We start from the raw sequence: 25,790 nt of genomic DNA, 5'->3' as shown, positions 1-25,790 counted from the left end.
TCCTGAGGTGGGCGCAGGGCCTGTGCCCATCACTGCTGGGGGAGAATGTTTGCAGGGCCTGGTGCCCATGTGGGCCTGGCGCCCTCTCAGTGGCCACCAGGTCTGGGCCCTGAGGTCACCAGGGAGACCAGGGCCTCATGGAAGGTGGGGGTGCTGGTGCATTGGGAGGAGGTGGGGCATCTCTGGTCCTTTGGGAATGCCCTGGGACAGAGGCTGGCCCTGGCCCCTCGTTTGGCCTATTGCTCAGTGGACCTGCAGCTTGTCCCCAGGCACCATGAGCCACCCCTGGGACTGTCCAGTTCTGACTTTATGGGCCTTGTGCTGGCCCCCACTCACCAGCAGTCACAGTTGGGGCAGCAGCTGGGCCCTGGGCCCAGTCCAGGAGACAGCAGCCTGGGCTCTGGAAGCTTCAGGGAGAGCTGTGTGCAGGAGGTAGGTGCAGCTCCTGGGTCTGGGTGGGCAGGCGGCAGCGCAGGTGGGAGCCAGGCTTCTGGGTGCCATCCTGCCGGGATGAACACCAGGCCCGTGGCCAGGCTGTGGAGGGGCCCAGTGTGGCATGCGTGTGCGTGCGTGGCATGGAGATGAGCAGCGCCCCGTGCCCACCCCATCACGGAGATGAGCAGCACCCCATGCCCACCTGCAGCATGGGCAGAAAGAAGGCAAAGCTGGGGCCCTGCTCCACCACTGCCTTCAGCTGAGACGCACTGGGCCTCAGCAGGGCCACGGCAGCACGCCCTTGACCATGCTCTTCCTGCTGACTTAGTGGCTCACGTGGATGGTCCAGTGCCTCCAGCCCCAGCGGCCCCTAAATAAATCTTAAAAAACAAAACAGGAAGAAACTGAATCTTTGATGCCATGTGAGCTGCTGAACCAAACCTCTCCTGAAGCTAACCCTCCCTTCTCCATTCTTCTCATGAAAGACTCATGAACCAACACCGCTTTAAAGTCGGTTTGAATTGTGTTTCTGCCCTCGCAACCCGATGCATCCAGAGGGGACAGGAAGTCACAGGGAGCCCCCGCTTCAACATCTCAGAGCTGAACTGAGTGATTGCTCAGCCTGGAATGCCCTTGGGGCCTTTCCCTACAGCCCCTGGTTCTCAGATGGGGCCCTCCAGGCAGCTCTTGGAGCCTGGGCAGGAGTTTTGGAGCTGGGTATTAACATCCAGCTGCCTCGGCTGGTCTCAGTGCCACCAAAGACACCACTAGGACCCTTCCTGGCACAACAGATAATACAGACATTATCTATTCTTTATTTCTAGTCATAGTATCTATTTATAGTTTTTTCTCTATAGTTTATAGTTGAAATTGCTCCCTGATAACCTTTAAAAAAAGATTTATTTATTTGAAAGGCAGAGCTAAGAGAGAGAGAGAGAGAGGAAGGAAGGAAGGAAGGGAGGGAGGGAGGGAGAGAGAGAGAGAGAGAGAGAGAGAGAGAGAACGTGCCCAAGTGGCCACAATGCCAGGGTTGGGACAGGCTGAAGCCAGAAGTCAGGAACTCCATCCAGGTCTCCTATGTGTGTGCAGGGGCCCAAGCACTTGAGTCATCTCTGCTTTCCCCCCAGGCCGTTAAAGGGAGCTGGATTGGGAGTGGGGCAGCTGGGGTTCCAGCTGGTGTTCTTATGGGATGCTGGCACCACAGGCAGTGGCTTAACCTGCTGTGCTGCGAAGGTGGCCCCTGCTCCCTGATAATCTTGGGGGGGCCCCGTGATTTCTTGGCTCAGCTCCAGAATGGCAGGGATTTAAGGAGTTAGGGATCTGGGTGCAAAGGCTCCAGGAGGCTTCTCTCCACCAAGGAACTAGGAACTTGGGTGGTTAAGCCCCGCCACAGCTCAGCTTCTTCAGCTGTCAAATGCTGTGCTAGAATCATCACTCGAACAGTCGACTCCGAATTCAGACCCGCATCTGTTAGGCTGGGGCAGCGGCTGCACTAATGGAGTTTGCCACCAGAGGGCAGAACTGCTACATCCCTCCTCATTCCTGTTCTAAACCTGCGTTTCATTTCTTGAGCGTGATTGTTGAACTTTCATTACAGAAACACTAAACGCACACAAAAGAACCGTGGTACAATGAATCCCATGCACCCAGCACTAGGTCTCAGAATCGATCAACATTTTCCAAGCTCCCCTTCTGTTTTGGTCTTTTGTGCAGCTGGGGATGTGGGAGGCCAGCGTTGCAGGCAGCGGCCTCACCTGCTAGGCCACAACACTAGCCCGATTCTTTCCCTGTCTCCTCTTTATTTTTAGGCAAGGATGGTTCATGGAGAACATTATGCCCCTCTCTTAAAGATATACAAGCTATTTTTTTTTTTTTTTTTTTTTTTTTTGGACAGGCAGAGTGGACAGTGAGAGAGACAGAGAGAAAGGTCTTCCTTTGCCGTTGGTTCACCCTCCAATGGCCGCCGCGGCCGGCACACCGTGCTGGTCCAATGGCAGGAGCCAGGTACTTATCCTGGTCTCCCATGGGGTGCAGGGCCCAAGCACTTGGGCTATCCTCCACTGCACTCCCTGGCCACAGCAGAGAGCTGGCCTGGAAGAGGGGCAACCGGGACAGAATCCAGCACCCCGACTGGGACTAGAACCCGGTGTGTTGGCACTGCAAGGCGGAGGATTAGCCTAGGGAGCCGTGGCGCCGGCCAAGCTATTTTTCTTTTTGAAAACTTTTTGTGGGGCCGGCGCTGTGGCACAGGGGGTTAACATCCTGGCCTGAAGCGCCAGCATCCCATACAGGCTCTGGTTCTAGTCCCAGCTGCTCCTCTTCCAATCCAGCTCCCTGTTATGGCCTGGGAAAGCAATAGACGATGGCCCAAGTCCTGCACCTACGTGGGAGACCGGGAAGAAGCTCCTGGCTCCTGGTTTCTCATCAGCTCTAGCCATTGCAGCCATCTGGGGAGTGAACCAGTGGATGGAAGATGTCTCTCTCTATCTCTGCCTCTCTCTGTAATGCTTTCAAATAAATAAAATAAATCTAAAAAAAAAAAAAAAACCTTTTTGTTTATTTTCATTTTATTTGAAAGACACACAGAGAGTAACAAATTAAGAGAGCTCTTCCATCTGTTGGTTCACTCCCCAAACGGCCACAACAGCCAGAGCAGGGGCAGGCTGAAGCCAAGATCCAGGAGCCTCTTATGGGTCTCCCACGTGGGGGTGGGGGCTCAAGTACTTGGGCCATCTTCTACCTCTTTCCCAGTCGCATTAGCAGGGAGCTGGATTGGAAGCAGAGCAGCCGGGACTCCAGCATCAAAGGCAGCAACTTAAGCTGCTTTGTGATAACGCCAGCCCCCTGGGGTCATCTTCACAAGACTCCACTAGGTGTGACAGCTTCCTGGCTTCCAGGCACAAAATAACCCGGGCTCCTATTTCCTGCTCCAGATCTGCAGACAGTCATGTATCAAAGCAGCCCAGATTGTCTTTGTCCTATTTTTAATTTTTTAAATTGGGAAATGGTATTCAGAGGCCAGATCTAAGTGTTCCTTACTAGGTATTTGGTCATTCCTTCTACCTCTTTCCAGCACAGCTAGAAAATACATCTTTAAAAACACCTATTTCATACTAGTATCAAATTCAGATCTATTTATCCTAAACTTTTCACACTTGTAACTCTTTTTGTCATACACTGAAAATCTTATTTCCTAATACCATTAACATAATTATTTGCTTCAACTTCATACCACACTTTCAAAATGGCAATATTGGGCTATTTAGCCTAGCAGTAAGCCTCCAGTTAAAACACCTGTACCTGCATCAGAGTTCCTGTGCAGACCCTGGGAGGTAGCCATGACGGCTCAAGGAATCGGGTTCCTGCCACCTACACGGCTCCGGGCTCCAGCCCAGCCCCAGCCATCATGTGCATCTGGGGAGGGAAACAGGGGATGGGAACCCTCTCTCTGTCTCAAATAATTTTATAAGTAGCAGCATCAGTATTATTACTAACAAGGGTAGTGAACACGAATCGTGTGTTTCTATTAAGTTTTAGCTGTCCTTGGACATCAGCCTGCTAGGGAGGTAGAATCAAAATACTTCCGAAACCATTTGACAAGGCTTCCTCTGTGTAATCACGTCACCAATCTGACATGCACATGGTTCATTGCCTCCTTTCCTTTTTTATGGATTTATTTATTTGAAAGTGAGAGGAGCCAGTGCTGTGGCGTAGCAGGTGAGGCCATTGCCTGCAGTGCCGGTATCCCATATGGGTGCCAGTTCGAGTCCTGGCTGCTCCACTTCCCATCCAGCTCTCTGCTATGGCCTGGGAAAGTAGAAGATGGCCCACGTGCTTGGGGCCCTGCACCCTCGTGGGAAACCCAGAAGATGCTCCTGGATTCAGATCAGCCCTGCTCTGGCCACTGCAGCCATTTGGGGAGTGAAACAGCAGTTGGAAGACGTCTCTCTCTCTCTCTCTGCTGCTCTCTCTATATATAACTCTGCCTTTCAAATAAAGTAAGAAAATCTTTTTAAAAAAGAGAGAGAGGGAGACAGAGAGATTGTCTCTCTACTGGTTACTCCCCACATGGTTGCAACAGCTAGGTCTAGGCCAGGTCACAGTCAGGAGCCAGGAACTCCATCCTGGTCTTCCACGTGGGTGGCAGGGGCCCAGGTACTTGTGCCACCTTCTGCTTCCTTCCCAGGCGCATTAGCAGGGAGCTGAACTGCAGGCAGAGAGCTAGGACTCAAACCAGCACCTCAATATGGGATAATGGAGAACTGTGCACCACAATGCTCCCCTCCCCCTTTTTAAAAATTTTTTTAATTAAATGCATTATTTTTATCGAATTTTTATAAGTATGCAAAACATCTGCAATGTCTCCAAACAGTAGCTACATAATAAAGTGCATACAGAGAAGTCTCATTTCCACCCCACATACACAATTCTTCTAGTTTATCTTTTTTTAAAAGGTTATTTACTTATCTGAAAGGCAGACACACAGAGGGAAAGATCTCCCACCTGCTGGTTCATTCCTCACATGCCTACAACACAGGTTGGAGCCAGGAGCCAGGAACCCAACGCAGGGCTCCTGTGTGGGTGGCGGGGCTCATGTACTTGAGCCATCCCTGCTGCCTCCCAGAGAGCACACTGGCAGAAGGCTGGACTGGAGGTGTAGTGGGGTCTCAGACCCAGGCACTTCACCGCACTACAGCACCAGTCCCCCAGGCTATCCCTAAAGGACAAGCACTGAGTGTGTGTGCATACCTCCATATTACTGACACAGACGGCACACTACACACACCACTACGCACCTCATGATGTCACCAACCGCTAATGAGCATCACTCTATTAGCACACGTGTGTTAGCACGTGTCGGAAACTTTCTGCAGGACTCCATCCTGTGTATATGCCGAACATGTTCAACCAGCTGTTACTACACGTGTAGGCAATTTCTGATCTTTAGCTATTCATTAATGTCACAAGGAATCGTCTTGTGCATACAGCTTTGTGCTGTATCTATCACCAGGATTAAGATTTGACCTAGGGTTACCAGAATGATAGGCAAATAGGTATGTAATATGGCTCCATCTTGCCAAATTTCCTTGGTGACACGTCACTTTGCCCGCTCTCCAACAGCCTATGTATGAGAACGCTGGCTTTGGTGTATTCTGGTGCTGTATCCGATTGAGGAAGCTGCAGAGACAATCACAGAGCAGGTCCCCATGTTTGAGAATCCTGAATCTGGCAGGAGTGGCCATGGCAATGAGGACGCAGTGAGCAGTGATGGACTGACCGGAAGCTAGCAAAGCTTGGACCTACCAGACCTCCCCTATGGGCACTTCTTTAAAAAAAAAAAAAAAAAAAAGATTTAATTATTTTATTTGAAAGACAGTTAGAGAGAGGAGGGCATGGAGAGTCAGTCTCCCATCCACTGGTTCACACCCCAGATGGCCGCAATGGCCAGAGCTATGCTGATCCGAAGCCAGGAGCTTCTTCCAGGTCTCCCACATGCGTACAGGGGCCCAAGGACTTGGGCCATCTTCCACTGCTTTCCCAGGTGCATTAGCAGGGAGCTGGATCAGAAGTGGAGCAGCCGGGACTTGGACCAACACCCATACGGGATGCCGGCACTGCAGCTGGCGGCTTTACCCACTGCGCCACAGTACCAGCCCTCCTATGAACACTTTTGCAATACCTCAGCTAAGTGTTCACTAGGTCATTTTGTAATCTCTCCTAGAGAGGGCCCCCCAAGTTATCGAAGCCCCCCAGACCCCAACCCACCTCACAGACTTCAGCCAGCCTCTCCTGGCAGGGAGGTGAATTTCCTTCTTCAGACACACCGCCCTCTTCTACATTCCAACTTTTCTTTCACTTTTTTAAAAGACTTATTAAATTACTTGAAATCAGAGTTACAGAGAGAGAGAGACAGAGACAGAGATCCTCCATCTGCTGGTTCACTCCCCAGATGGCCACAACGGCCAGGGCTGGGCCTGGTAGAAGCCAGGAGCTTCATCTAGGTCTCCCACACGGGTGCAGGGGCCCAGGCACTCAGGACATGCTCTGCTGCTTTTCCCAGGCCACCAGCAGAGATCAGAAATGGAGCAGCGGGGATATGAACCACAATGTCAGCCCCAAGGAGGTGAATTTCAAATCTATTTTGTAGCCAGCCCCTGTAGGGAGGACCCCGTGATATTCAATGACTGACTCAAAAGGATAAAGCCACGCTGATAACTCAACAGGTGGGGCAGGTGTTGTGCACAGCAGGTAAGACGCCACTAGGGACACCCGCGTCCCACAGTGGAGTGCTTGGGTTCTAGTTCCAGTTGCATTCCCGATCCCAGGTCTCTGCTAGTGTGTACCCTGGCAGGCAGCAGGTGATGGCACCACCATCAGGTCTCTGCCATCTGTGTGGGAGACCCAGATTAATTTCAGGCTCCCGGTTTCAGTCTGGCACACGCCTGACTAGTGCGGGCATTTGCGGGGAGAGATCTCTGTCGCTCTGCCTTTCAAGTAACAGAAAACAAACAGCAGGCAGGCAGCTGTCCACACAGAGCCTTCTCTATTTTCCCTCCAGTTTCCAGCGTGGAGAAACAAGTCTTGCTGACATCAGTACTCACAGCCAACTGCTAAAAAATCATGCTTAGCTGGCATTTAAGACACAAATCTGAGGTCAGCAATTTCCTTTTTAGAGGAAAGCAGGCTTGTGAATCCCAAGGGAGTGGGTATTCAAGGCAGGTATCTTCTGGCCAAATAGGCAGAGGTTTGTCCCATCAAACCTGGAGCTGGAGGGCCCCACCCTGTGGCACAGTGGGTTAAAGCCCCAGCCCACAGCATCCCATATGGGCGCTGCTCCACTTCCAATGCACTCCCTGCTAATGCACCTGAGAGAGCAACCCCCACATGGGGGTCCCAGAAGAAACTCCTGGCTCACTCAGTTTCGGCCATTGTGGCCATCTGGGGAGTGAACCAATGGATGCAAGACTTCTCTCTGTGTGTCTTTACCTCCCTCTGTGACTCTTTCAAATAGATAAAATAAATCTTAAAAAAAACACCGAGCTGGAGACAAAGCCTCCCCTTGTGGGGTTTGGTTAGGATTTTGGGAGAATATTTCTATAAAGACAGCGTTCAAGGCCTGAATGCTTTGTTTCCCATCCAGCTTCCTGCTAACGGGCCCGGAAGGCAGCGGGAAGACAGCCCAAGTCCTTGGGCCTCCGCCACCCACATGAACACTAGGATGGAGAAAGCCAGCTCCCGGCTTTCTCCTAGCCAAGCCTTGACTACTGGGGCGTGAACCAGTGGATACATGATCTCTCTCCTCTGTCACCCTGCTTTTCAAATAAGCAAATCTTCCAAAGCCCTAACCCAGTTCCACTCTCGGGAGCCGGCCCATTAAGGAAGGCGAGGAAATGAACCGGCCTGGCCCTGGCGCACAGCGACACTCCGCAGCCCGCCTTCCACGGCACCCGCAGCGCCGGCCACCGCCGACCCACGCGGGCTGGAGGGTGCGCGCTGCTCCCGCGGCGCACCAGAGGGCCGGCTGGCCCCGGGCCTGCGGGACCTGCGCTCCCGCCGAGCTGACTGACAGCTGCGGGGCGGCCCGCCCACCCGCCCGGGAGGCTGAGGCGCCCCTGACCGATCTGTCAGAGAGAACGGCGGCCTTCGCCATCCTCCCCGGCCTGTCTGGCTGGGTCCGCGACCTCTCCCCGCGCGCCCTCCCGGCGGGACCCCGGCCCCTCTCCACCGGGAGCACTCCGGGCACAGCGGCGGACGCCGCAGACCCCGGCTGCCCGCGCCGGGCAGTGCGCCCCGACTCCCCGCGGCCTGAGAACAATGAGGCGCCGGCTTCTTTAAGGGAGATACCACCGCTCGGCGGGGCAGGGGACGGCGTCTTCCCAGATGATCGCACCCAGCCCCGCACCGCCGCCGCCGCCCCGGCAACTGCAGCGCCCGCAGTCCTGGCTCAGTGACTCGGACAAAAGGTGCAGCCTCTCTCCCGGCCGGGCGGACGCCAGGCCTCCCAGCTCGGGCCGCGCCTCCTCGCGGGCTCGCCGCAGTGCTCCGCGTCCTGCAGGCATCCTGGGCCCGCGACGAAGAAGATGCTCCAGGCGTCCGTCCCCAGCGACCCCCGCACACCAGCCCGCGGCTCGGTAGGACCCGGGGCGGAGCGGGGCGGGGGCGGGGAGGCTGCGGCTCGACGCGCGCGCACCGCCGAGCCCTGGACCCGCGGCGGCAGAGCCTCCGGGGGCCGGGGGCGGTCCGCGCCCTCTGCAGCTGCCCGGCGAGCGAGCCCGGGCGTGGGTGCCCGCCGCGCGCCCGGGCCCGGCCACCCCTGCGGGGAGGGGCTCCAGTGGTGCGCTCCGCAGCGCGCGCAACTCCCGCACCCAGGACTCCGCGCAGGCTGCGGAGAGGCGCAGGGGCGCGCGCCCGGCTCGCGCTACGGAAAGCCGGAGGGGGGCGGGGCCGGCGCGGGGGGCGGGGCCGGCGCCGGGGGGTGTGTCCGCGCACCACGGGGGCGCGCGCCGCCCTCTGACTGGCGGCCGCGGCGGCGGAGGCGCGAGCTGCCCGATAATGGCGGCCTGCAGAGCCCGCGCGAGAGAGAAGCGGCGGCGGCTGCCCTGAGGTAAAGCTGGCCCTGCGGCGTGGCACAGAGGCCTTGCTGCAGCGTGCCGCCCTCCCCGGGAGGCCTGTCGCAGACCTGTCAGCGGAGCCCGCCCCGGGAAGGCCCTGCCCTCAGGCCGGCGGCCCCGGCCGCGGCCTCCTCTCTCGCCAGGGCCCCCACCCAGGCCCCAGCCGTCAGCGCTCAGCCCCGGGCAGCTGAGGCGGCGGCGGGGCTGGCCCTCGGGGTGAAGGGCCTCAGGGGGAGCCCCTCAGGCTTCCGTCCGATGGCGGCCTTGGAGGGGGAGGGCCTGATACCTGGCCAATGAGCGCGGCCTGAGGCGCCGCGTCCGGCAACACCTCTGGCCCCGGCCGGCCCTTCCCCGGCACCGGCAGGTGCATGGCCTGGCCGGCCCGCGTGCCCGCGCGGGGGTGAGCCGGGAAGCGCAGTCCTCGGGCGCTCGGGGTCGCATCCCCGTTGTGTTTGGATCCAGAGCCGCCTCCCTCCGCCTTACTCGGGCAGGTGCTCTTTCCAGGGGTCCTGTCAGCCCGAGAGGTGTGGGACCGCCTTGCGGCGGGCGGTGACTGGCAGGAAGGGGTGTCTGCTGGGGACTTGGGGCGCGGAGTCGTGGCAGAAACCGGACGCTCAGACGCCGCAGCGGGGTTTGAAAGGCAGCTGTCCAATGGAGAAGTGGGACTGCCTGCACCTCCGAACCCGCTTCCGTGACGTGACGAAGGCTAGCCCAGGCACTGAGAGCAGCAGCCCCCAGGTGCGCGGGTTCCAGGGCCTGTGTGCACAGCATGGACACTGCGCAGTCCCGCGGGACTTTTCTTGCCCATGGTGGCAACCGAAACGTGAGAATTTGTTCCTGAGTCTTGGAAATTTCTGCAGAGCGAGGAGGCACGCTTGCGCCTTCTCTGTCCAATGCGTGAGCATTCCTGTAGGGCCTCTGCTTCTGCCTTTAAATCACTTTAGTAAGTTGAATTCCGAAGAACTCCGTCAGAGGGCCCATTTGGTATGTGAGATAGTTTTGGTGGACAAAATGACCTTGCACTAGGGGCCAGCCGCGGCCTGCATGCCGGCATTCCATATCTGAGCGCCAGTTCCAGTTCCAAATACTCTGCTTACCAACCAGCTTCCTGCTAATGGACCTGGGAAGGCAGAGGGTGATGATCCAAATAATCGGGCCCCTAACACTCAACATGGGTTACCTGGATGGGGTTCCAGGCTCTTGGCCTTGACCTGGCCAGTGCAGGTATTTGGGGAGTGAACTACAGGATGGAAGATCTGGCTCTCCTTTTCTCTCTGTCATTCTGCCTTTCAAATAAATACAGTAAAAAGTCTCTTTTAAAAAAATGTAGAACTGAATATTGTTAACAAAAAGATACCTGTTTTTTAAGTAGCTTACTTTCTTTATAAAGGAATATTTTTCATTTATTTTGTGAGAAAATAACATAAGAAGAATTAAAATATGAACATATATGCTTTGGCCAAATACTTTTAAATCACAAAGACATTTAAACATTTTCCATTCTGATTGATTCACTTCAGTCCTTGAGCACAAGCCAGGTGTTTATATTTCTAACTGAGGATTTTTTGTTTTTACTGTTTTTCTGACCTTTTATATGTGAGTCAGCCTCAAGGAGCTGGGATTTTGCTTCCTTGTTTGCTTTTTCATGTTCAGTAAGAATGCTGAGTTTTTGGGATTTATTTTTAACAATGATGTTTTCAAGAAATTCACAAAAGAATTAGTGTTCAGCAGTGGTTAAAACTGTGGCTGTTGGGGCGCCAGATTCTGTCCCGGTTGCTCCTCTTCCAGTCCAGCTCTCTTCTGTGGCCCGGGAAGGCAGTGGAGGATGGCCCAAGTGCTTGGGCCTTGCACCTACATGGGAGACCAGGAGGAAGCACCTGGCTCCTGGCTTCGGATCGGCGCTGTGCACCTGCCGTAGCGGCCATTTAGGGGGTGAACCAACGGAAAGAAGACCTTTCTCTCTCTCTCTCTCTCTCTCTCTCTCTCTCTCTCTCTCTCTCTCTCTCTCTCTCTCTCTAACTCTGCCTGTCAAAAAACAAAACAAAACAAAACTGGCTGTCTGAGCCAGCTGGCCTGGTTTCAAATCCCAACTCTGCCAGTTACTAGCTGTTTGACCTTAGGCATGTCCCTTAACCTCTCTGTGCTTTAGTTGATTCATCTCCAAAATGACCATACTAGTACCTGCTGGAATTATGAGAATTAAGGGATTTTAATATCATAAAGTGCTTGAAACAGTTCTTGATAGTGGTAAGTACTATAATTGTTAGCTTTAGTATTATTAAAATTATATTTGCCCAAGGTATATGTAAATATCATTCAGACACTGCAGACAAAGAGACAGACAACTGAATAATACATAAGAGAAAAAAATAGAAACTAGTAGATGTACCTCATTTCAAAAAATTTTATTGTTTTTTTTTTTTCCAGAAACCTCGGCCTCGAAGATGGTGAGTAGCCAGCCAAAGTACGATCTAATACGGGAGGTAGGCCGAGGCAGTTACGGTGTCGTGTATGAAGCAGTCATCAGAAAGACCTCTGCTCGGGTGGCAGTGAAGAAAATTCGATGCCATGCACCTGAAAATGTTGAACTGGCTCTTCGTGAGTTCTGGGCACTAAGCAGCATCAAGAGCCAACACCCAAATGTGATTCACTTGGAGGAATGCATCCTACAGAAAGATGGGATGGTGCAGAAGATGTCCCATGGCTCTAACTCTTCCCTTTATTTACAGGTACGTGTCACTGAATGGGAAACAGACATGATCTGAGCATAACTAACATTTGTCATCAGGAAGAGGAGTGAAAGGGTCAGGTGAACATCTCCCTTTAAGTACAGGTGTTTTCTGCTTCAGAGTACTTAGGGATCTGCCAAGATCTGAGTAGATGTTTGCTTAAAACAAGGTTTTATTTAAACTTGTGATGCACAGACCTAAAAATAACACTGGCCACCTGTTGTGCCTTGGAACCTGCCAGTCTTTATAGAAATGGGGCAAGATAGGACCTAGAGAAGTGCCTGAGACTGGAGTCTAATAAGTTCACTTCTTGGAAATCCTTTGTTTTGGAACTGATGATAGAAGAAAAGGAGAAACTCCACAACCAATAGGAGCACCCATAGGTAATGAGCATCTCTTTTATAAATCAATGATTTGAACATAAGCCCTTGCTGTTTTAGAGGGCTATGTGGTTTCTTAATTAACAACTAATTCCAGTTAATTTTCTTGATACATGGATAGCACCTGGATGTTATTAATAGTGCCAGTAGCTAACATTTGGGCCTCTATTTGATTCCATACTCTGTGCTGAGTGTTTTAAAGGCAGTTTAAAACAATCGTATGAAAAAAGTACTATTATTAACTAAATGATGAATAAAGAAACTGAAGCTTAGAATAGGTAATTAATTTATCCAAAGTCATATTTGCTTCCAAGTGTCAGAACTGGGATCTGAACCAATGATATCCGACAGCTAAAGCTTTTGCTATCTTAACTCCCAAATTACTCTTTTCTGGCCATGAAGAGGAAGTGTGGAAGAAACAAATCAAAATCTCTAATGGCTCTATTTTCTCTGTATATAAAAAATACTTAAGACATAGCTGATGAGGAGTGGGCATTGTGGCGTAGTGGGTTAAGCCACTGCATGGGATGCCATACAGGAGTTCTGGTTCAAGTCTGGGAGACTCAACTTTGGATTTAGCTTCTTACTAATGCATCCTAGAAGCATCAGATGAAGGTTCAAGTGCTTGGGCCTCTGCCATCCACAAGGGAGACACATGTGGACTTCCAGGCTCCTGGCTTTGGCCTGGCACAGCCCTGGCTGTTGCAAGCATTTGGGGAATGAAACAGCAGATATAATCTCTCTCTCTCTTTGTCTCTCTCTATCCTTGCTTTTCAAGTAGGTGAAAATAACTAAATAAACATTAAAATACATATAAAAGAAAAAAACGTATCTAAAGGCCAAAGGAACAGTTGTTCTTGGAAACAACTTTTTCTTGAGTGTCTCTAAGTTCAGAATTAAATCAGACTTTACCATTTAAAAGAACAAAAGTTTCTGGACTAAGAACAACAAAGAAAAAAATGTGTTATTGGAAACTTGCAAGTTTCAGGGCCGGCGTTAAGCCACTGCCTGCAATGCCAGCATCTTGTATGGGCACGGGTTTGCGTCCTGGCTGCTCCACTTCCAATCCAGGTCCCTGCTATTGCGCCTGGGAAAGCAGCAGAAGATAGCCTGAGTACTTGGGCCCCTGCACCCACGTGTGAAACCCGGATGAAGCTCCTAGCTACTGGCTTCTGGCCTGGCACAGCCCTGGCGGTTGCAGCCACTTGGGGAGTGAACCAGCGGATGGAAGATCTCTGTCTCTCCTTCTGTCTCTGTAACTCTGCCTTTCAAATAAATAAATAAATACATCTTTTAAAAAGAGAAACTTGCAAGTTTCGTTGTATGGTGAACAAATATCAATCTTAATTCATAGCTTAGCACTGCATGCACTGACATTTTCGTTCTTAAGACAGGGAATATAAAACACATTAAGCCTTTATTCACTTTATTTAAGCACTTTATATACAAAGTGCTTATTTTGTAAGTTGCACTGATAGAAAATGTTGGAACTACTCTTAAAAATAGACTCTTATTGAGCCTTGCAGACTAAGATGCATAAACTCTTGAACCAACAAAGCAGACATTTAAACTTTATATTGATTACAGATCCAGCAACCATTTATATATATATATATATATATATATAAAAAATATACAGTAACTGGACATTAGCTGGTGTTTCAAGGTTTTAAGAAGTAACTTGACTCAGGGGTTTTTGTATCTAAAACATCTTTTTAAAAGCCTGTTAAAGCCACTTGTGAGGTGTAGGCATATTGGCACAGCTGTTAAGTCGCCTGAGTCATAACTGATGCTTCCCAGAGTATCCATTAGCAGAAGGCTGGAGCAGAGCCAGAGCTTGAACCCAGGGACTCTAACATAGGATGCAGTTGATCCAACTTCTTCTTAACCACTAGGCCAAATGTATATAAAATAAGAATAATGATTTCAACCCTCCAGGGGAGTTGTCAGACTTAAAGATGATGCAAAACTAATGCTTGACACATAAGAAGTATTCAGTAATAGATGCAGGTATTAAAATTATCTTTTCTGCAGACTTCTTTAGTTGACCAGACTTTCATGAACACATTATCAGGTGCCTTGTCTGAGTTCACATCTAGTAAAGACAACAGGTGTTTACAACTAGTAAAGACAAAGCTGTATTGTGACCAGAGTCCCTATGTGTGGTCTTCTCCATTCTCTATACAAATTTTAATTTTCTTCCATGTTTTTCCAGATATCTTTTTCTTTGTTCTCATTTGGAATCATTAAATCAGTTCCTGATACCTAAAAGCCTCACCTAAAAGAAAACAAAATAATTAGCAGATGACACAGTGTCATGCATAAAACTCAATGACCAGTATACTTGTGATAACGTGTCATGGGTGAGAAGTAGAGGATGGCATAGGAACATATAAAAAGAAACCTGACAATACTAAGTTCTTTTTATTGTCTAAGATTTATTTATTTATTTGAAAGGCAGGTGACACAGGGAGAGGGAGAGACAGATCGTCCGTCTGCTGGTATAATCCCCATATGGCCACAACAGCCAGGGCTAGGCCAGGCTGAACCCAGGATCCTAGAGCTCCATCTGGGTCTCCCACATGGGTGGCAGGGACCCAAGCACCTGGGCTATCCTGTGCTTTCTCAGGTGCACCAGCAGGGAGCTGGATCAGAAGTGGAGCAGCCGGGACTGGAACTGGTGCTCATATGGGATACTGGTGTCGCAGGCTAGGTGCCTGCTGCACCATAGTGCTGGCCCCCCTCTTTCTAATTCTCTTTCTCTGGGCATGTGTCTCACTCTTCATTTCAAATAAATGTTTTTTAAAAGAATTACCAAATTTTTAAACTAAAATTTGTGGGGTGAAGAGGCATTAGCTAGGGGCCAGTACTGTGATATAGCAGGTTAAGCTGCTGCCTGCAGCGGCAGCATCCCATATGGGCGCTGGTTCGTTTTCCAGCTGCTCTACTTCTCATCCGGCTCTCTACTAATTTGCCTGGGGAAGCAGTGGAGGATGGCCCAGATGCTTGGACCCTGCACCCACATGAGAGATCCAGAAGAAGCTACTGGTTTCAGCTTTGCTTAGTCCTGGCTGTTGCTGCCATTTGGGCAGTGAACCAGCGGATGGAAGACCTCTATGTCTCTCCCTCCCTCTCTTTCTCTGTAACTCTGCCTTTCAAATAAATAAAATCTTAAAAAAAAAAAAAAAAAAGCAGCAGCAGCATTGGCCAAATCATTGAGTAAGGAAAACTTCCTAAGCAGAAAAAACTGTACAAAGGTCTTGAAGCAAAAAAATGAAGTATTTTAAAGATTGAAAGAAAAGAAAAATAGTGTGCAGGGAGAGTTATCTATCAGAATACATGAGGCCTCCTAGCTTATGTTAAAGAGTTGGGACTGTATTTTAAGAGAACAGGGAAGCCTTTGGGAGACTTAGGCAAAAGAACCAATGGCTGACATCCTCTAGGCCACTGTATTTCCTTAGCTTCCAGTCGGAAGCCCATGGTTTGGATAGTTAAACTAGACTTTTTAAAATGGAAGAATAATATGGGACAGAGAGCTGATGTGGCTTGTCAAACCTAAAATATTTACCAATCTTTGGATGCTGGGACTCTGCAATGTCAAAGCTATTAGGAAGTTTGCTTTTGAGGGTGAAGACAAAAGAAAAGCATATTTAGTGGCAGTGTACCCTGTAAATAATTATGTGATCTGTACCTTTCTACTCTTTCATTTTTTTCTCTGTCTCACTGGAAAACACATGCAACAAGGAAAATACATCAAAATAGACTTCCACAAACCATTGTAATTCCTGCTGCCTGCTATGGGGGAGATAGACAAGGGGGTGCTCTTAGCTTCTGCCTGGCTCCCTCCCCCCACCCAGCAAAAATGGCAAGAGGAAGTACCAGTAAATTTAAATGTGAAATTATCAGTTCACTCACTCTTCAAGAACACTTCAGTTTTTTCTAGTCAATTGAAATAGAACAAATACAACAGATACTTAGAAAGTACTGTCTGCCCATATTTTGATCTTTTCATGAAGCTGTGAGCTAGGTGCATGACAGAGTTTAGCTCCGTTGACACAGATACATTCAGTTGGACACTTTTCCAAATAAAACTATTTTTAAATAAAACTTTACTTCTAGGCTTAGAGATTTGGTATATATTCATTAGGGATGAGGTAGTAGTTTGAAATTAAAATGCACATATGAAAGCACTGGCCAGATAATATATTCCTGGAGGTTCCACTTAAAACTAGAGCAGACTTAACCTTTGATCAGTTACTCTTCTTCTATAACTAAATTGGGTAACTGGTGCAGTTGATTATAATCTTTTTTTTTCCCCCTTTTGTAGCTTGTAGAGACTTCATTAAAAGGAGAGATTGCCTTTGATCCCAGAAGCGCCTATTATTTGTGGTTTGTGATGGATTTTTGTGATGGAGGAGATATGAATGAGTATCTTTTGTCCAGGAAACCCAATCGTAAAACTAACACCAGCTTCATGCTTCAGCTGAGCAGTGCCCTGGCTTTCTTGCATAAAAACCAGATCATCCACCGAGATCTTAAGCCAGATAACATCCTAATTTCTCAGAGCAGGTTGGATACGAGTGACTTGGAACCCACACTGAAAGTGGCGGATTTTGGTCTGAGTAAAGTTTGTTCAGCCTCTGGGCAAAACCCAGAAGAACCTGTCAGCGTAAACAAGTGTTTCCTTTCCACAGCATGTGGGACAGATTTCTACATGGCTCCTGAAGTATGGGAAGGACATTACACAGCGAAAGCCGACATCTTTGCCCTGGGGATTATCATCTGGGCCATGTTGGAAAGGATCACATTCATAGACACAGAGACAAAGAAGGAACTCTTGGGGAGTTATGTGAAACAAGGGACCGAGATTGTGCCTGTTGGGGAGGCACTCCTGGAAAATCCCAAAATGGAACTTCTCATTCCTGTGAAGAAAAAGTCTATGAATGGGCGAATGAAGCAACTCATTAAGGAAATGCTGGCCGCAAACCCTCAGGATCGTCCAGATGCTTTTGAACTAGAACTCAGATTAGTACAAATTGCATTTAAAGACAGCAGCTGGGAAACGTGACATATTATTTGCAAATATCTCGGATGATATGCTGCTTCTGTTTTAACAGTGATGCAACATTATGTGGCTGAAAAAGAACACAAAAAGCTGAACTCCACCTTCTAAGGGTTTAGGTTTTATTGTGAGGTGTTTTTTTTTTTTTCCTCATTTTTCTTAAATCCAAGCTGGCCATTTTATTAGTATGTTTTAAATGTGTATTACCAATGTGGGTGTAAATTTTTTTTTTAGTGATCATTGGTAGAAGTTTGGCAGGAAAATTCTCTTAAGAGCCAAGAAGAGAGTCCAGTTTCCTGGAAACATGTCTCTGAGTATTTTAGACATTCCTCGTCAGTATTAGGAATTTCCATGGAGGAAGAGGTGTGCATGCTGGTAATGCAGCCTTTGAAGCTTTGTAAAGGAAACATATATGTAGATATTTATGTATATGTGAGTATGTGAATGTGTGCATTTTGCATTCCATATGAAGAAATGCCACTTCTGTTTAAATTATTTGATGTAGGTTTGGGTTTTTTAGATTTGCTGGTGAAATCAGTGATGGAAAAATAAACCTTCCCTTACCTTCCTACCCTGTCCCCTCCCTCTAATGAAATCATGCTAAGTTTTTTTTTTTATTTTTGTAATATCATACAGCTTCATTTTGGAGGATCTAAAACTAACATTATTGACATAAAAGAAAGTAAGTGATCCAGAGATACTGAGGTGTCTGTAAGCTCTCTAGTGCCCAGTAGCTGCAGGAGTTCAGATAGTGATGCAATCCTAGGTAGCAGGTAGACGAGGACGTTGATGACTCAGTCATACCTTCTTTAGGTAACTGAGTGTTCATGCATCTAATAAAACCACTGCGTTGGGACATGTCTGCACTTGAGCATCTAAAATCTGGAACAAATCTGAACACAGGATTCTTCTGTTTCTGAAAACTTTGAACAGTAATATATATCTGAACTATAATACTTGATAAATTAAATTTTGGTTTCAAGACTATCTAATCCTCTATAAAGTTGAAGACACCAGATGAGCTCTACCCTCACATTGCCTGTCCCTTGTTAAATCACTGGAGTTCCTTTCATTCTGGCACTGATGCTATTTTTCTTTTGTCTAATTTGAGATAGTAATGGCGGTGATATGGTTGTCTTAAATGTTGACCACTGGTTTCTGGGCGAGAGGTAAAACCTCTAACATTTTGTAAATGGATAAACTATTGTAGCATCAACTATTTTTTAATGTAATGACTTGGTGTATCTATGTCAAAAACCAAACAAACCATTATTCCTCTTGAAGTCAGTTTAATTTTAACTCTGTGGTTGCCTCCTGTTTTCTTGTAATTGCAGAGAGTTAAAAATCTAAGGAAAGAATGCCTTCCTCACACAGAACATTAGCCTTTAAGGTTAAATTTAACATTGTACCTAGGTTATTCTTTATAAAGCACTAGACTCTGGTCAAAAGTCAAACAAAATAGTGTTAGAATATTGAAATTATCAATAGTTTGCATAATCACAACTTTTTTGAACTTACACAACTTCTAGAATATTTCTATCATTTTCCCCTATTTAAAATGTGTTTAGATAATAGAAGGTAAAACAAAACACTGGGGCATGTAAAATTTCTGGACTATGTGTTACTTGATCTGGAAGTTTAAAATTTAGACTGAGGGATTTTTTTGAAATAAAGCCTCCTAAAATGAAAAAAAAATCATAAATTTTAGCATCTCTTTCAAGCTATTAAATGGAAGAATGCTTTTGGAAATTAGAGGTGGCAATACACTGGAACTTCATGGTAATTGGCTCTCAGGATCACAAAATTGACTTAACACAGAGAAACTCAAGGAGATTGAGGTACTGAAAGTAAGAAAACCATCAGTAACGTGGCACTCAGTAGAGTCATAGTTGGTGTTGCCAGGGCCCCTTTTGTCCCTCAGATATCTGTGTTCTTAGAACAATGGTTTCCTCAGTACATAGTTTTAAGTCTTCTTTCCTTTAAAATTGTTAATAATTATCTTTTATTTTAAAAGATTTTGCCTATGAAATGGAATTCTTTCATTGGGGGTAAGAGTATAAGGTGATCAGGAAGTTTCTTCTGGAATTTTCTCAGATCCTTATATTCTAAAGTAGCCTAGACACCAAACAAAATGATAGTAAATTATTTTTCTTCTTTTTTCAGAGGTATTTATTAAGTACCTAATGTGTGCTCAGCACTAATGGTTAGTTGATAAAACAATAATTAAAAAGTAGCATTTAGCCACAGGCATTTTCCAACCAAGAGTAAAAAATAGAAGATGATTATCAATAGTTGGGAATTCCTGGGTATTCGCTAGAGGAAAAATGAAAGTAAGAATTTGTTCACGGTGCCTTGCCCATAATAGGTACTCAATAAACAATTATTCCTCATAGAGTCTCTTGCCATGGTTTATGGTATTTTATGAAATTTGTCTTAATTGAAAAAAAAGACCAAATATTTCAAATAGCTTATAGGCAGCTGTGGCCAGTTGAAATATGGGGTTGTACAGTTAGTTCCTAGAATGTTATTTTGCACTAGTCGTCACTTAGAAAGATGGGGTTCCTGTAGATTTTTGGTGCTAAGGGATGCTTTGTCATTATGATGAAGTGTTACGTGTCAGATAAATAGCACACAGAATAGTTCTTTCTGCTGGTCTGTTTTTTTTTTGTTATTATTGTTGTTGTTTTTAATTGTAAAATGTTATCAATCAAACTATTGTAGCAGCTACAAAATAATTCACCAGCATGACAAAATGGTCAAAAAATAAGTCATCAGCACTTCAGAAATGAAAGCAACTTTTGAAATTTTCTTTTAAAATTGTCAAATATATTTTATGAAGAATTTATAAAGGGGGAAATGATTGTAATTTATTGTTCATGACAGTTTTTTTTTTTTTTAATAAAGTGAGTTTCAACAAAAAGAACCCTGAAAATTCTATATTGCTGCTTTGGTGGCTCTGTGAGTAGTCCTGTAGTACTTTATTTCATGAGAATAAAATAGAGGGTCTAAAATTTGAAACAAGGTATTTTTTACATTTACCTACTAAATGATACTTTACGAAAATAGAAGCTGTTGCTGAGAAAAAGATGTTTGAGTTATAGAAGTTCAGCATTTCAAGTTCCTTAGGACTTTAATGTGCCCTACCTTGGTGTTTGCTTTGTGTACTAGAACTTGAATTGCCTGAGGTGATTTGATCTCAGTTATCAGCTGAATATACATCACAGGCTCAGCATGATGCTATTAACTGTACTAAGAAGAGGATGTTGTTTTTCAATCTATAATGTGAGACCATAGTTTTGTTTTTCCTACCAAAAAAGTCAGATGACTGACTTTTGCCTTTTTTTTAAGATTTATTTTTCTGAAGGTCAGAATTAGAGAGAGAGGAGAGACAGGGAAAGATCTTCCATTCACTAGTTCACTCCCCAAATGGCCGAAACAGCCAGAGCTGGGCCAGTGTGAAGCCAGGAGCTTCTTCCAGGTCTCCCATGTCGGTGCAGGGGCCCAAGGACTTGGGGCATCTTCCAGTGCTTTCCCAGGTGTATTAGTAGGGAGCTGGATGAGAAGCAGAGCAGACTGGACTTGAACCAGTGCCCATATGGAATGCTGGCACTACAGACATTGTCTTAACTTGCTGTGCCACAGTGCCAGCCCCTCCTTTTCTTTTTCTGGGTACTCAGTGGCCCAGTGCAATAGCAGAGGGGTACATAGAAGACAGGAACACTAACTGTGTGATCTCGAGACAGGGAAGGAGGTATCACAAGTTGTGGCTACTTTGGTCGCGGCCACCTCCTGGTACTGCCTTTGTAAACAGGCAAATTTTGCTTTCCATTTAAGGGATTTTTGACAAATTGGCTTTTAAACTATATTTACTAGCATTTTTTAATTCTTTGAAGTTTGCAAAGCACATTCACATGTTTTTACATCTTTTCATATATCTTTTATTTATATTTTATTTAAAATAAGGTCTGATTTCTTGATGAAGAAATTTAACAGCAATAACAACCAGTTATTGTAAAGATAATGGTTTTACCATAGGACAGAGTTTTAGTGCCTAATCTCTGACTCCAGTTGGAGGTTTCCCTACCAACACAGCTTTATCTTTCTCACTGAAGTAACCCTTGGTTGTTTTGGTTTTTTTCTTTAAATTCAAATGTTGCTTTCTTGGCCAACCAATCATAGACGTCCTCCAAAGTGCAGTGTAATAACATGCAGTTGGTTTGTGGTTGGATAGTAACGCCTACCTACAGGGCACCCCGGAAGGCAAAGTGCAACTTTTAAAGGCAGTACTTTCACCTTTATAAGGAGTTTTCATTGGTTAGCAGGGAACTGGAGAAAAAAAAAAAAACAGGGCTTTTGACTTCCACTTCACTCTTTCATTTCCTGTTCAGCCTGGCATTTCAAACTTGGTGTGTTCTGAGCAGAAGTTAGGCAACTTGATATTACCAAAGGCATTGTGGTGTGGTGGGAACAGCACAGGCTTTGCTAGAACAGAGCTGATATATATATATATATATATATATATATATATATATATATATATATATATTTTTAAGATTTATTTTTATTGGAAAGAGAATAAGATCTTCCATCTGCTGGTTCACTCCCTGAATAGCAGTGACAGCCAGGCTGAAGCCAGGAGCCTGGAGCTCCATCCAGGTCTTCCATGTGGCTTGCTTGAGCCAAAGTACTTGGGCCATCTGCTGCTGCTTTCCCGAAGCACAGTAATAGGGAGCTGGACTGGAAGCAGAGAAACTGAGACTCAAACCGTGCTCTGACCTAGGATGCCAGTGTTGCAGGTGGCAGCTGATAGCTTGCTTTGCCACAATACCTAAATCAAAGCAGGCCACGCGTGCGACTTCTAGAGACTGATGTTGCTTTGCTTTTGGATCCATCTGCTGGTCAGACAGGTATGTTTACTGTGTGAAAATTCATCAAGCTGTACTTTAAATGTTCACACTTTTCTCTAGATATGTTGTACTTGAATAAAAACTTCATTTTTTAAAAAATACACATTGAGACTGGAGAGTGTTGTGGCAGCTGTTGGCAGAGGCAGAGGGGAAGGGAGCAGACTTTGAAATCAGACCCTTACCTTCCTTTTGCCAGTGGTGTGACTGTTGTATAGTTTCTCACATGTTCAAAGTGTCAGGATGCTCTGGAAGGAGCAGGTGCTCGTGGAAAGGCATGCCTGCTCAACATAGGTCATTACTTCCTACTCCCCGAGGAGGACTTGCCTGAAAATATTCTGAGTGGCCATTACTGATAATTTGGACTATAGATAGATGGCAGTCTCATTGTTTCATTATTTAACTTGACACACATTTTTACCACAATTACTAGCTAAATATATTCCATTACAGTTATATCCCACCTGTCTGCCCTGCACCCCTCCACAAGTATACTTCTTAAGTAACAATCCCCTTCGCTCAGTTTTCTTTCCCCTGTCTTGATTGATAATATGACCTATAGTAACTCAGGATGTCTGCTGCCTCTCTGATAGACTACCATGCCTCGAAACTAGGGGAGTACTAGTAAGCACCAGATACTCAAATGACACACCCGCTCCACTAGCTTCAGGGAAAAGGCAGGGAGGGTTTAGCAATGGGATTGAGAGGTGTCAGCAGAAACACAGCTGCAAGAGGAAGGGCCGAGCATAGCATCAGGTGCTAAAACTCCAGGAGCTAGAGTAGACTGTAGTGTCTCAACTCTGCTGCACTTGAGAATTCCAGCCTGGAGAGGATAAAGCTTCTGCTCTGGCTGTTACGGAGTAACAGGGCCTAGATTTCTCTTCCTGCCTTAAACAACTAGAATGCCAAACATGGGGAGAAGAGAATCCAGTGAGGTGAGCCCTGTGATCCCTCCACTTACCTCCGAGAGAATCTTCAGGCTGCTGCGGGGAGGAGGGGAGAAGCCCGGCAGTCGCCCTGAGTTGGGAAGCCACAGTTCACGAGGTGGATATCAGCGAGAGAGGAACCAGGAAAGGCAGCAGAGGCTTGCAGGAAGCTTTCTTTAAGATACCAGCTGAGTGTGATGAGTACTTGTTCGGGAGGGAACTCCCTGACCTGAAAGCAGGAAAGATCACCTGGCAGGATTAGGAAGAACAATCCTTGGAGCTCACACAGGGCTGAGAATAACTGGTACTTGCACCAGCCAGAGTGGAAAGATTTCTAATACACAGGGCACCACCAGGGTTGTCTTAGTAGCAGGGCCAAGAATGAAAGCTATTCTGAACCTGCCTAAGGTGGCTTAAAAAGAAGCCTTCAAAGGATAATTTTCTTCTAAGTAACTTAATGTGTAAGAGCAAAGCTCAATTATACTTAAAGAGATGCCAGCATTGTGGCACAGTGAGCTAAGTTGCTGCCTACAATGCCAACATCCCATATCAGAGAACATCCAGGACTCCCACGCACATGGCAGGGGCCCAAATACTTGGGCCATCCTCCACTGTTTTTCCAGGCGCATTAGCAGGGAGCTGGATCAGAAGCGAACATTGGTGGGGACAGGAGTAGAGAGGAATTCTCTGTAATTTCAATTCAATTTTGTTGTAAATCTAAAGTGCTCTAAAAACCTAAGGTTTAGGGGCTGGCACTGTAGTGTAGTGGGTTAAGTTTCTGCCTGCAGCACCAGCATCCTATATGTGCTGCTCCACTTCCGATCCAGCTCCCTTCTGATGGTCTGGGAAAGCAGTGGAAAATGGCTCTGGTGCTTGGGCCCCTACACCTGTGTGGGAGACCCAGAAGAAGCTTCTGGCTCTTGGCTTCAGATCAGCCCAGCTCCAGCCATTGCAGCCATTTGGGGAGTGAACCAGCAGATGGAAGACCTCTCTCTCTGTCTCTTCCTCTCCCTCTCTCCATCTATAACTATGCCTCTAAAGTGAATAAATAAATCTTTAAAAATAGTAATTAAAAAAATCAGGGATGCAAAGAAGCAGGAAAAAGCAGTCTATGACAGAAAGAGGAAGTTCCCAGGAATAACAGATGAATAGTTCCAGGATGTTACATAAGATGTCACAAACTCAGTTCCCAGGTGCACTCACATTTGAAGGCAGAAGAAAGCATGAGCATGGTAAGGACAGATACAGAAGACCATATGTATGAGAAGTATAATTACTGAGATGAAAAATGCACAGGTTAGGGGCTGGTGCTGTGGCGTAGGGGGTAAAGCCACTGCCACCTGCAGTGCTGGAATCCCATAAGGGCACTGGTTCAAGTCCCAGCTGCTCCACTTCTGACCCAGCTCTCTGCTGTGGCCTGGGAAAGCAGTAGAAGATGGCCCAAGTGCTTAGGCCCCTGCACCCACATGGGAGACCCGGAAGAAGCTCCTAACTCTTGGCTTCAAATCGACCCAGCTCCAGCCATTGTGGCCATCTGGGGAGTGAACCAGCAGATGGAAGACCTCTCTGTCACTCTGCCTCTGCCTCTCTGTAATTCTACCTTTCAAATAAATAAATCTTTAAAAAAAGAAAAGAAAAATGCACAGGTTAGACAATACAGAAGACAGCAACAGAAGCTATACAAGATGGAGGAAAGAGAAAAAAAGTAAAAGAAAGAAACAGTATAGGGAGCTGTGAGACAACATCAAGTGACCTGAGATAACATCAAGTGCATAACTGGAGTTTCAGAAGGAGATGAGCGAGGTGGAGATAGACAAAATATACCATCATAAATCCAAAAAGTTCAACTCCCCCAAATTTTAGAATTACACCAATTAATTATGTAAAATAGCAAAGAAAAAAGTTAATGTTTATTTTCATCTATTTCAAAGGCAGAAAGAGATCAATCTTCTATCCAGTGGTTCTCCCCAAATGCCCACAACAGCTAGGGCTAGGCCAGGCTGAAACCAGGTGCCAGGAACTCCATGTAGGTCTCCCATATACGTGGCAGGGATCAAAGCACTTGAACCCTTATCCACTGTCTCCCAGGATGCATTAGTAGGAAACAGAGTAGTCAGGACTCAAACCAGCACTCCCTGGGGCCGGCGCTGTGGCGCAGTGGGTTAATGCCCTGGCCTGAAGCACCAGCATCCCATATGGGTGCCAGTTTGAGACATGGCTGCTCCACTTCGGATCCAGCTCTGCTGTGGCCTGGGAAAGCAATAGAAGATGGCCCAAGTCCTTGGGCCGCTGCATCTGCGTGGGAGACCCGGAGGAAGCTCCTGGCTTCAGATCAGCGCAGCTCCGGCGGCTGCAGCCAATTGGGGAGTGAACCATCGGATGGAAGAGCTCTCTCTCTCTCTCTCTCTCTCTCTCTCTCTCTCTCTCTCTCTTTTCCTCTCCTCTCTCTGTAACTTTTTCAAGTAAATGAATGAATCTTTAAAACACACACACACACACACACACACACACAACCATATGAGATGCAGGTGTCCCAAGCAGTGGCTTAAGAAAAATCTTGGAGACAGCCAGGAAGAAAGGCACCAGGCATACCAAGGAACAAAGATTTTATTTTTTTAAAGATGTATTTATTTGTTTGAAAGGCAGAGATAGAAGGGAAGAGAGACTCTTCCATCTACTGGTTCACTCCTCAAATGGCCACAACAGCCAGACCTGGGCCAATCCAAAGCCAGAAGCCAGGAG

General features: G+C 46.9%; 2 protein-coding genes and 1 long non-coding RNA gene across 5 annotated transcripts in view; 2 read left to right on the top strand and 1 right to left on the bottom strand.

The window, feature by feature from the left end:
- Positions 1-33: 33 nt before the first annotated feature.
- Positions 34-5,788, bottom strand: LOC149125786 (uncharacterized). The gene is made up of 2 exons (XR_016211219.1): positions 638-5,788; positions 34-502 (listed from the first exon to the last, which is right to left on the bottom strand). It is a non-coding gene; the product is annotated as an uncharacterized LOC149125786 (long non-coding RNA).
- A 2,239-nt stretch (positions 5,789-8,027) lies between these two features.
- On the top strand, positions 8,028-20,138 carry PDIK1L (PDLIM1 interacting kinase 1 like). 3 transcript variants are annotated; one of them, XM_089301326.1, is made up of 3 exons: positions 8,028-8,567; positions 11,475-11,776; positions 16,484-20,138. In XM_089301326.1, the coding sequence occupies exons 2-3, from the start codon at positions 11,492-11,494 to the stop codon at positions 17,222-17,224; spliced, it is 1,026 nt and encodes a 341-aa protein (XP_089157452.1). In that variant the 5' UTR covers positions 8,028-8,567; positions 11,475-11,491; the 3' UTR covers positions 17,225-20,138. The 3 variants fall into 3 exon arrangements, with proteins under 3 accessions (XP_089157452.1, XP_089157451.1, XP_089157453.1); XM_089301325.1 differs by lacking the exon at positions 8,028-8,567 and adding an exon at positions 8,900-9,040; XM_089301327.1 differs by lacking the exon at positions 8,028-8,567 and adding an exon at positions 8,953-9,785.
- FAM110D (family with sequence similarity 110 member D) overlaps positions 12,137-25,790 on the top strand; it is a 38,471-nt gene continuing 24,817 nt past the window's right edge. Inside the window, exon 1 of the mRNA XM_089301328.1 lies at positions 12,137-12,159. The gene's annotated coding sequence lies outside the window, so the exon portion shown is untranslated. The remainder of the gene's footprint in view (positions 12,160-25,790) is intronic.

This window comes from Oryctolagus cuniculus, chromosome 7 (assembly GCF_051225735.1).
Source record: "Oryctolagus cuniculus isolate XC-2025 breed Fujian yellow rabbit chromosome 7, ASM5122573v1, whole genome shotgun sequence".
Lineage (NCBI taxonomy): Eukaryota > Metazoa > Chordata > Mammalia > Lagomorpha > Leporidae > Oryctolagus > Oryctolagus cuniculus.
This window is presented reverse-complemented; position numbering and strand designations above follow the sequence as displayed.

What these genes read in the sequence shown, in the direction of transcription:
- PDIK1L (XM_089301326.1), top strand. Translation starts at nt 11,492, where the DNA reads ATGGTGAGTAGCCAGCCAAAGTACGATCTAATACGGGAGGTAGGCCGA. An exon ending in ACTCTTCCCTTTATTTACAG is followed by an intron (nt 11,777 to 16,483) that starts GTACGTGTCACT and finishes CCCCTTTTGTAG; the next exon opens with CTTGTAGAGACTTCATTAAA.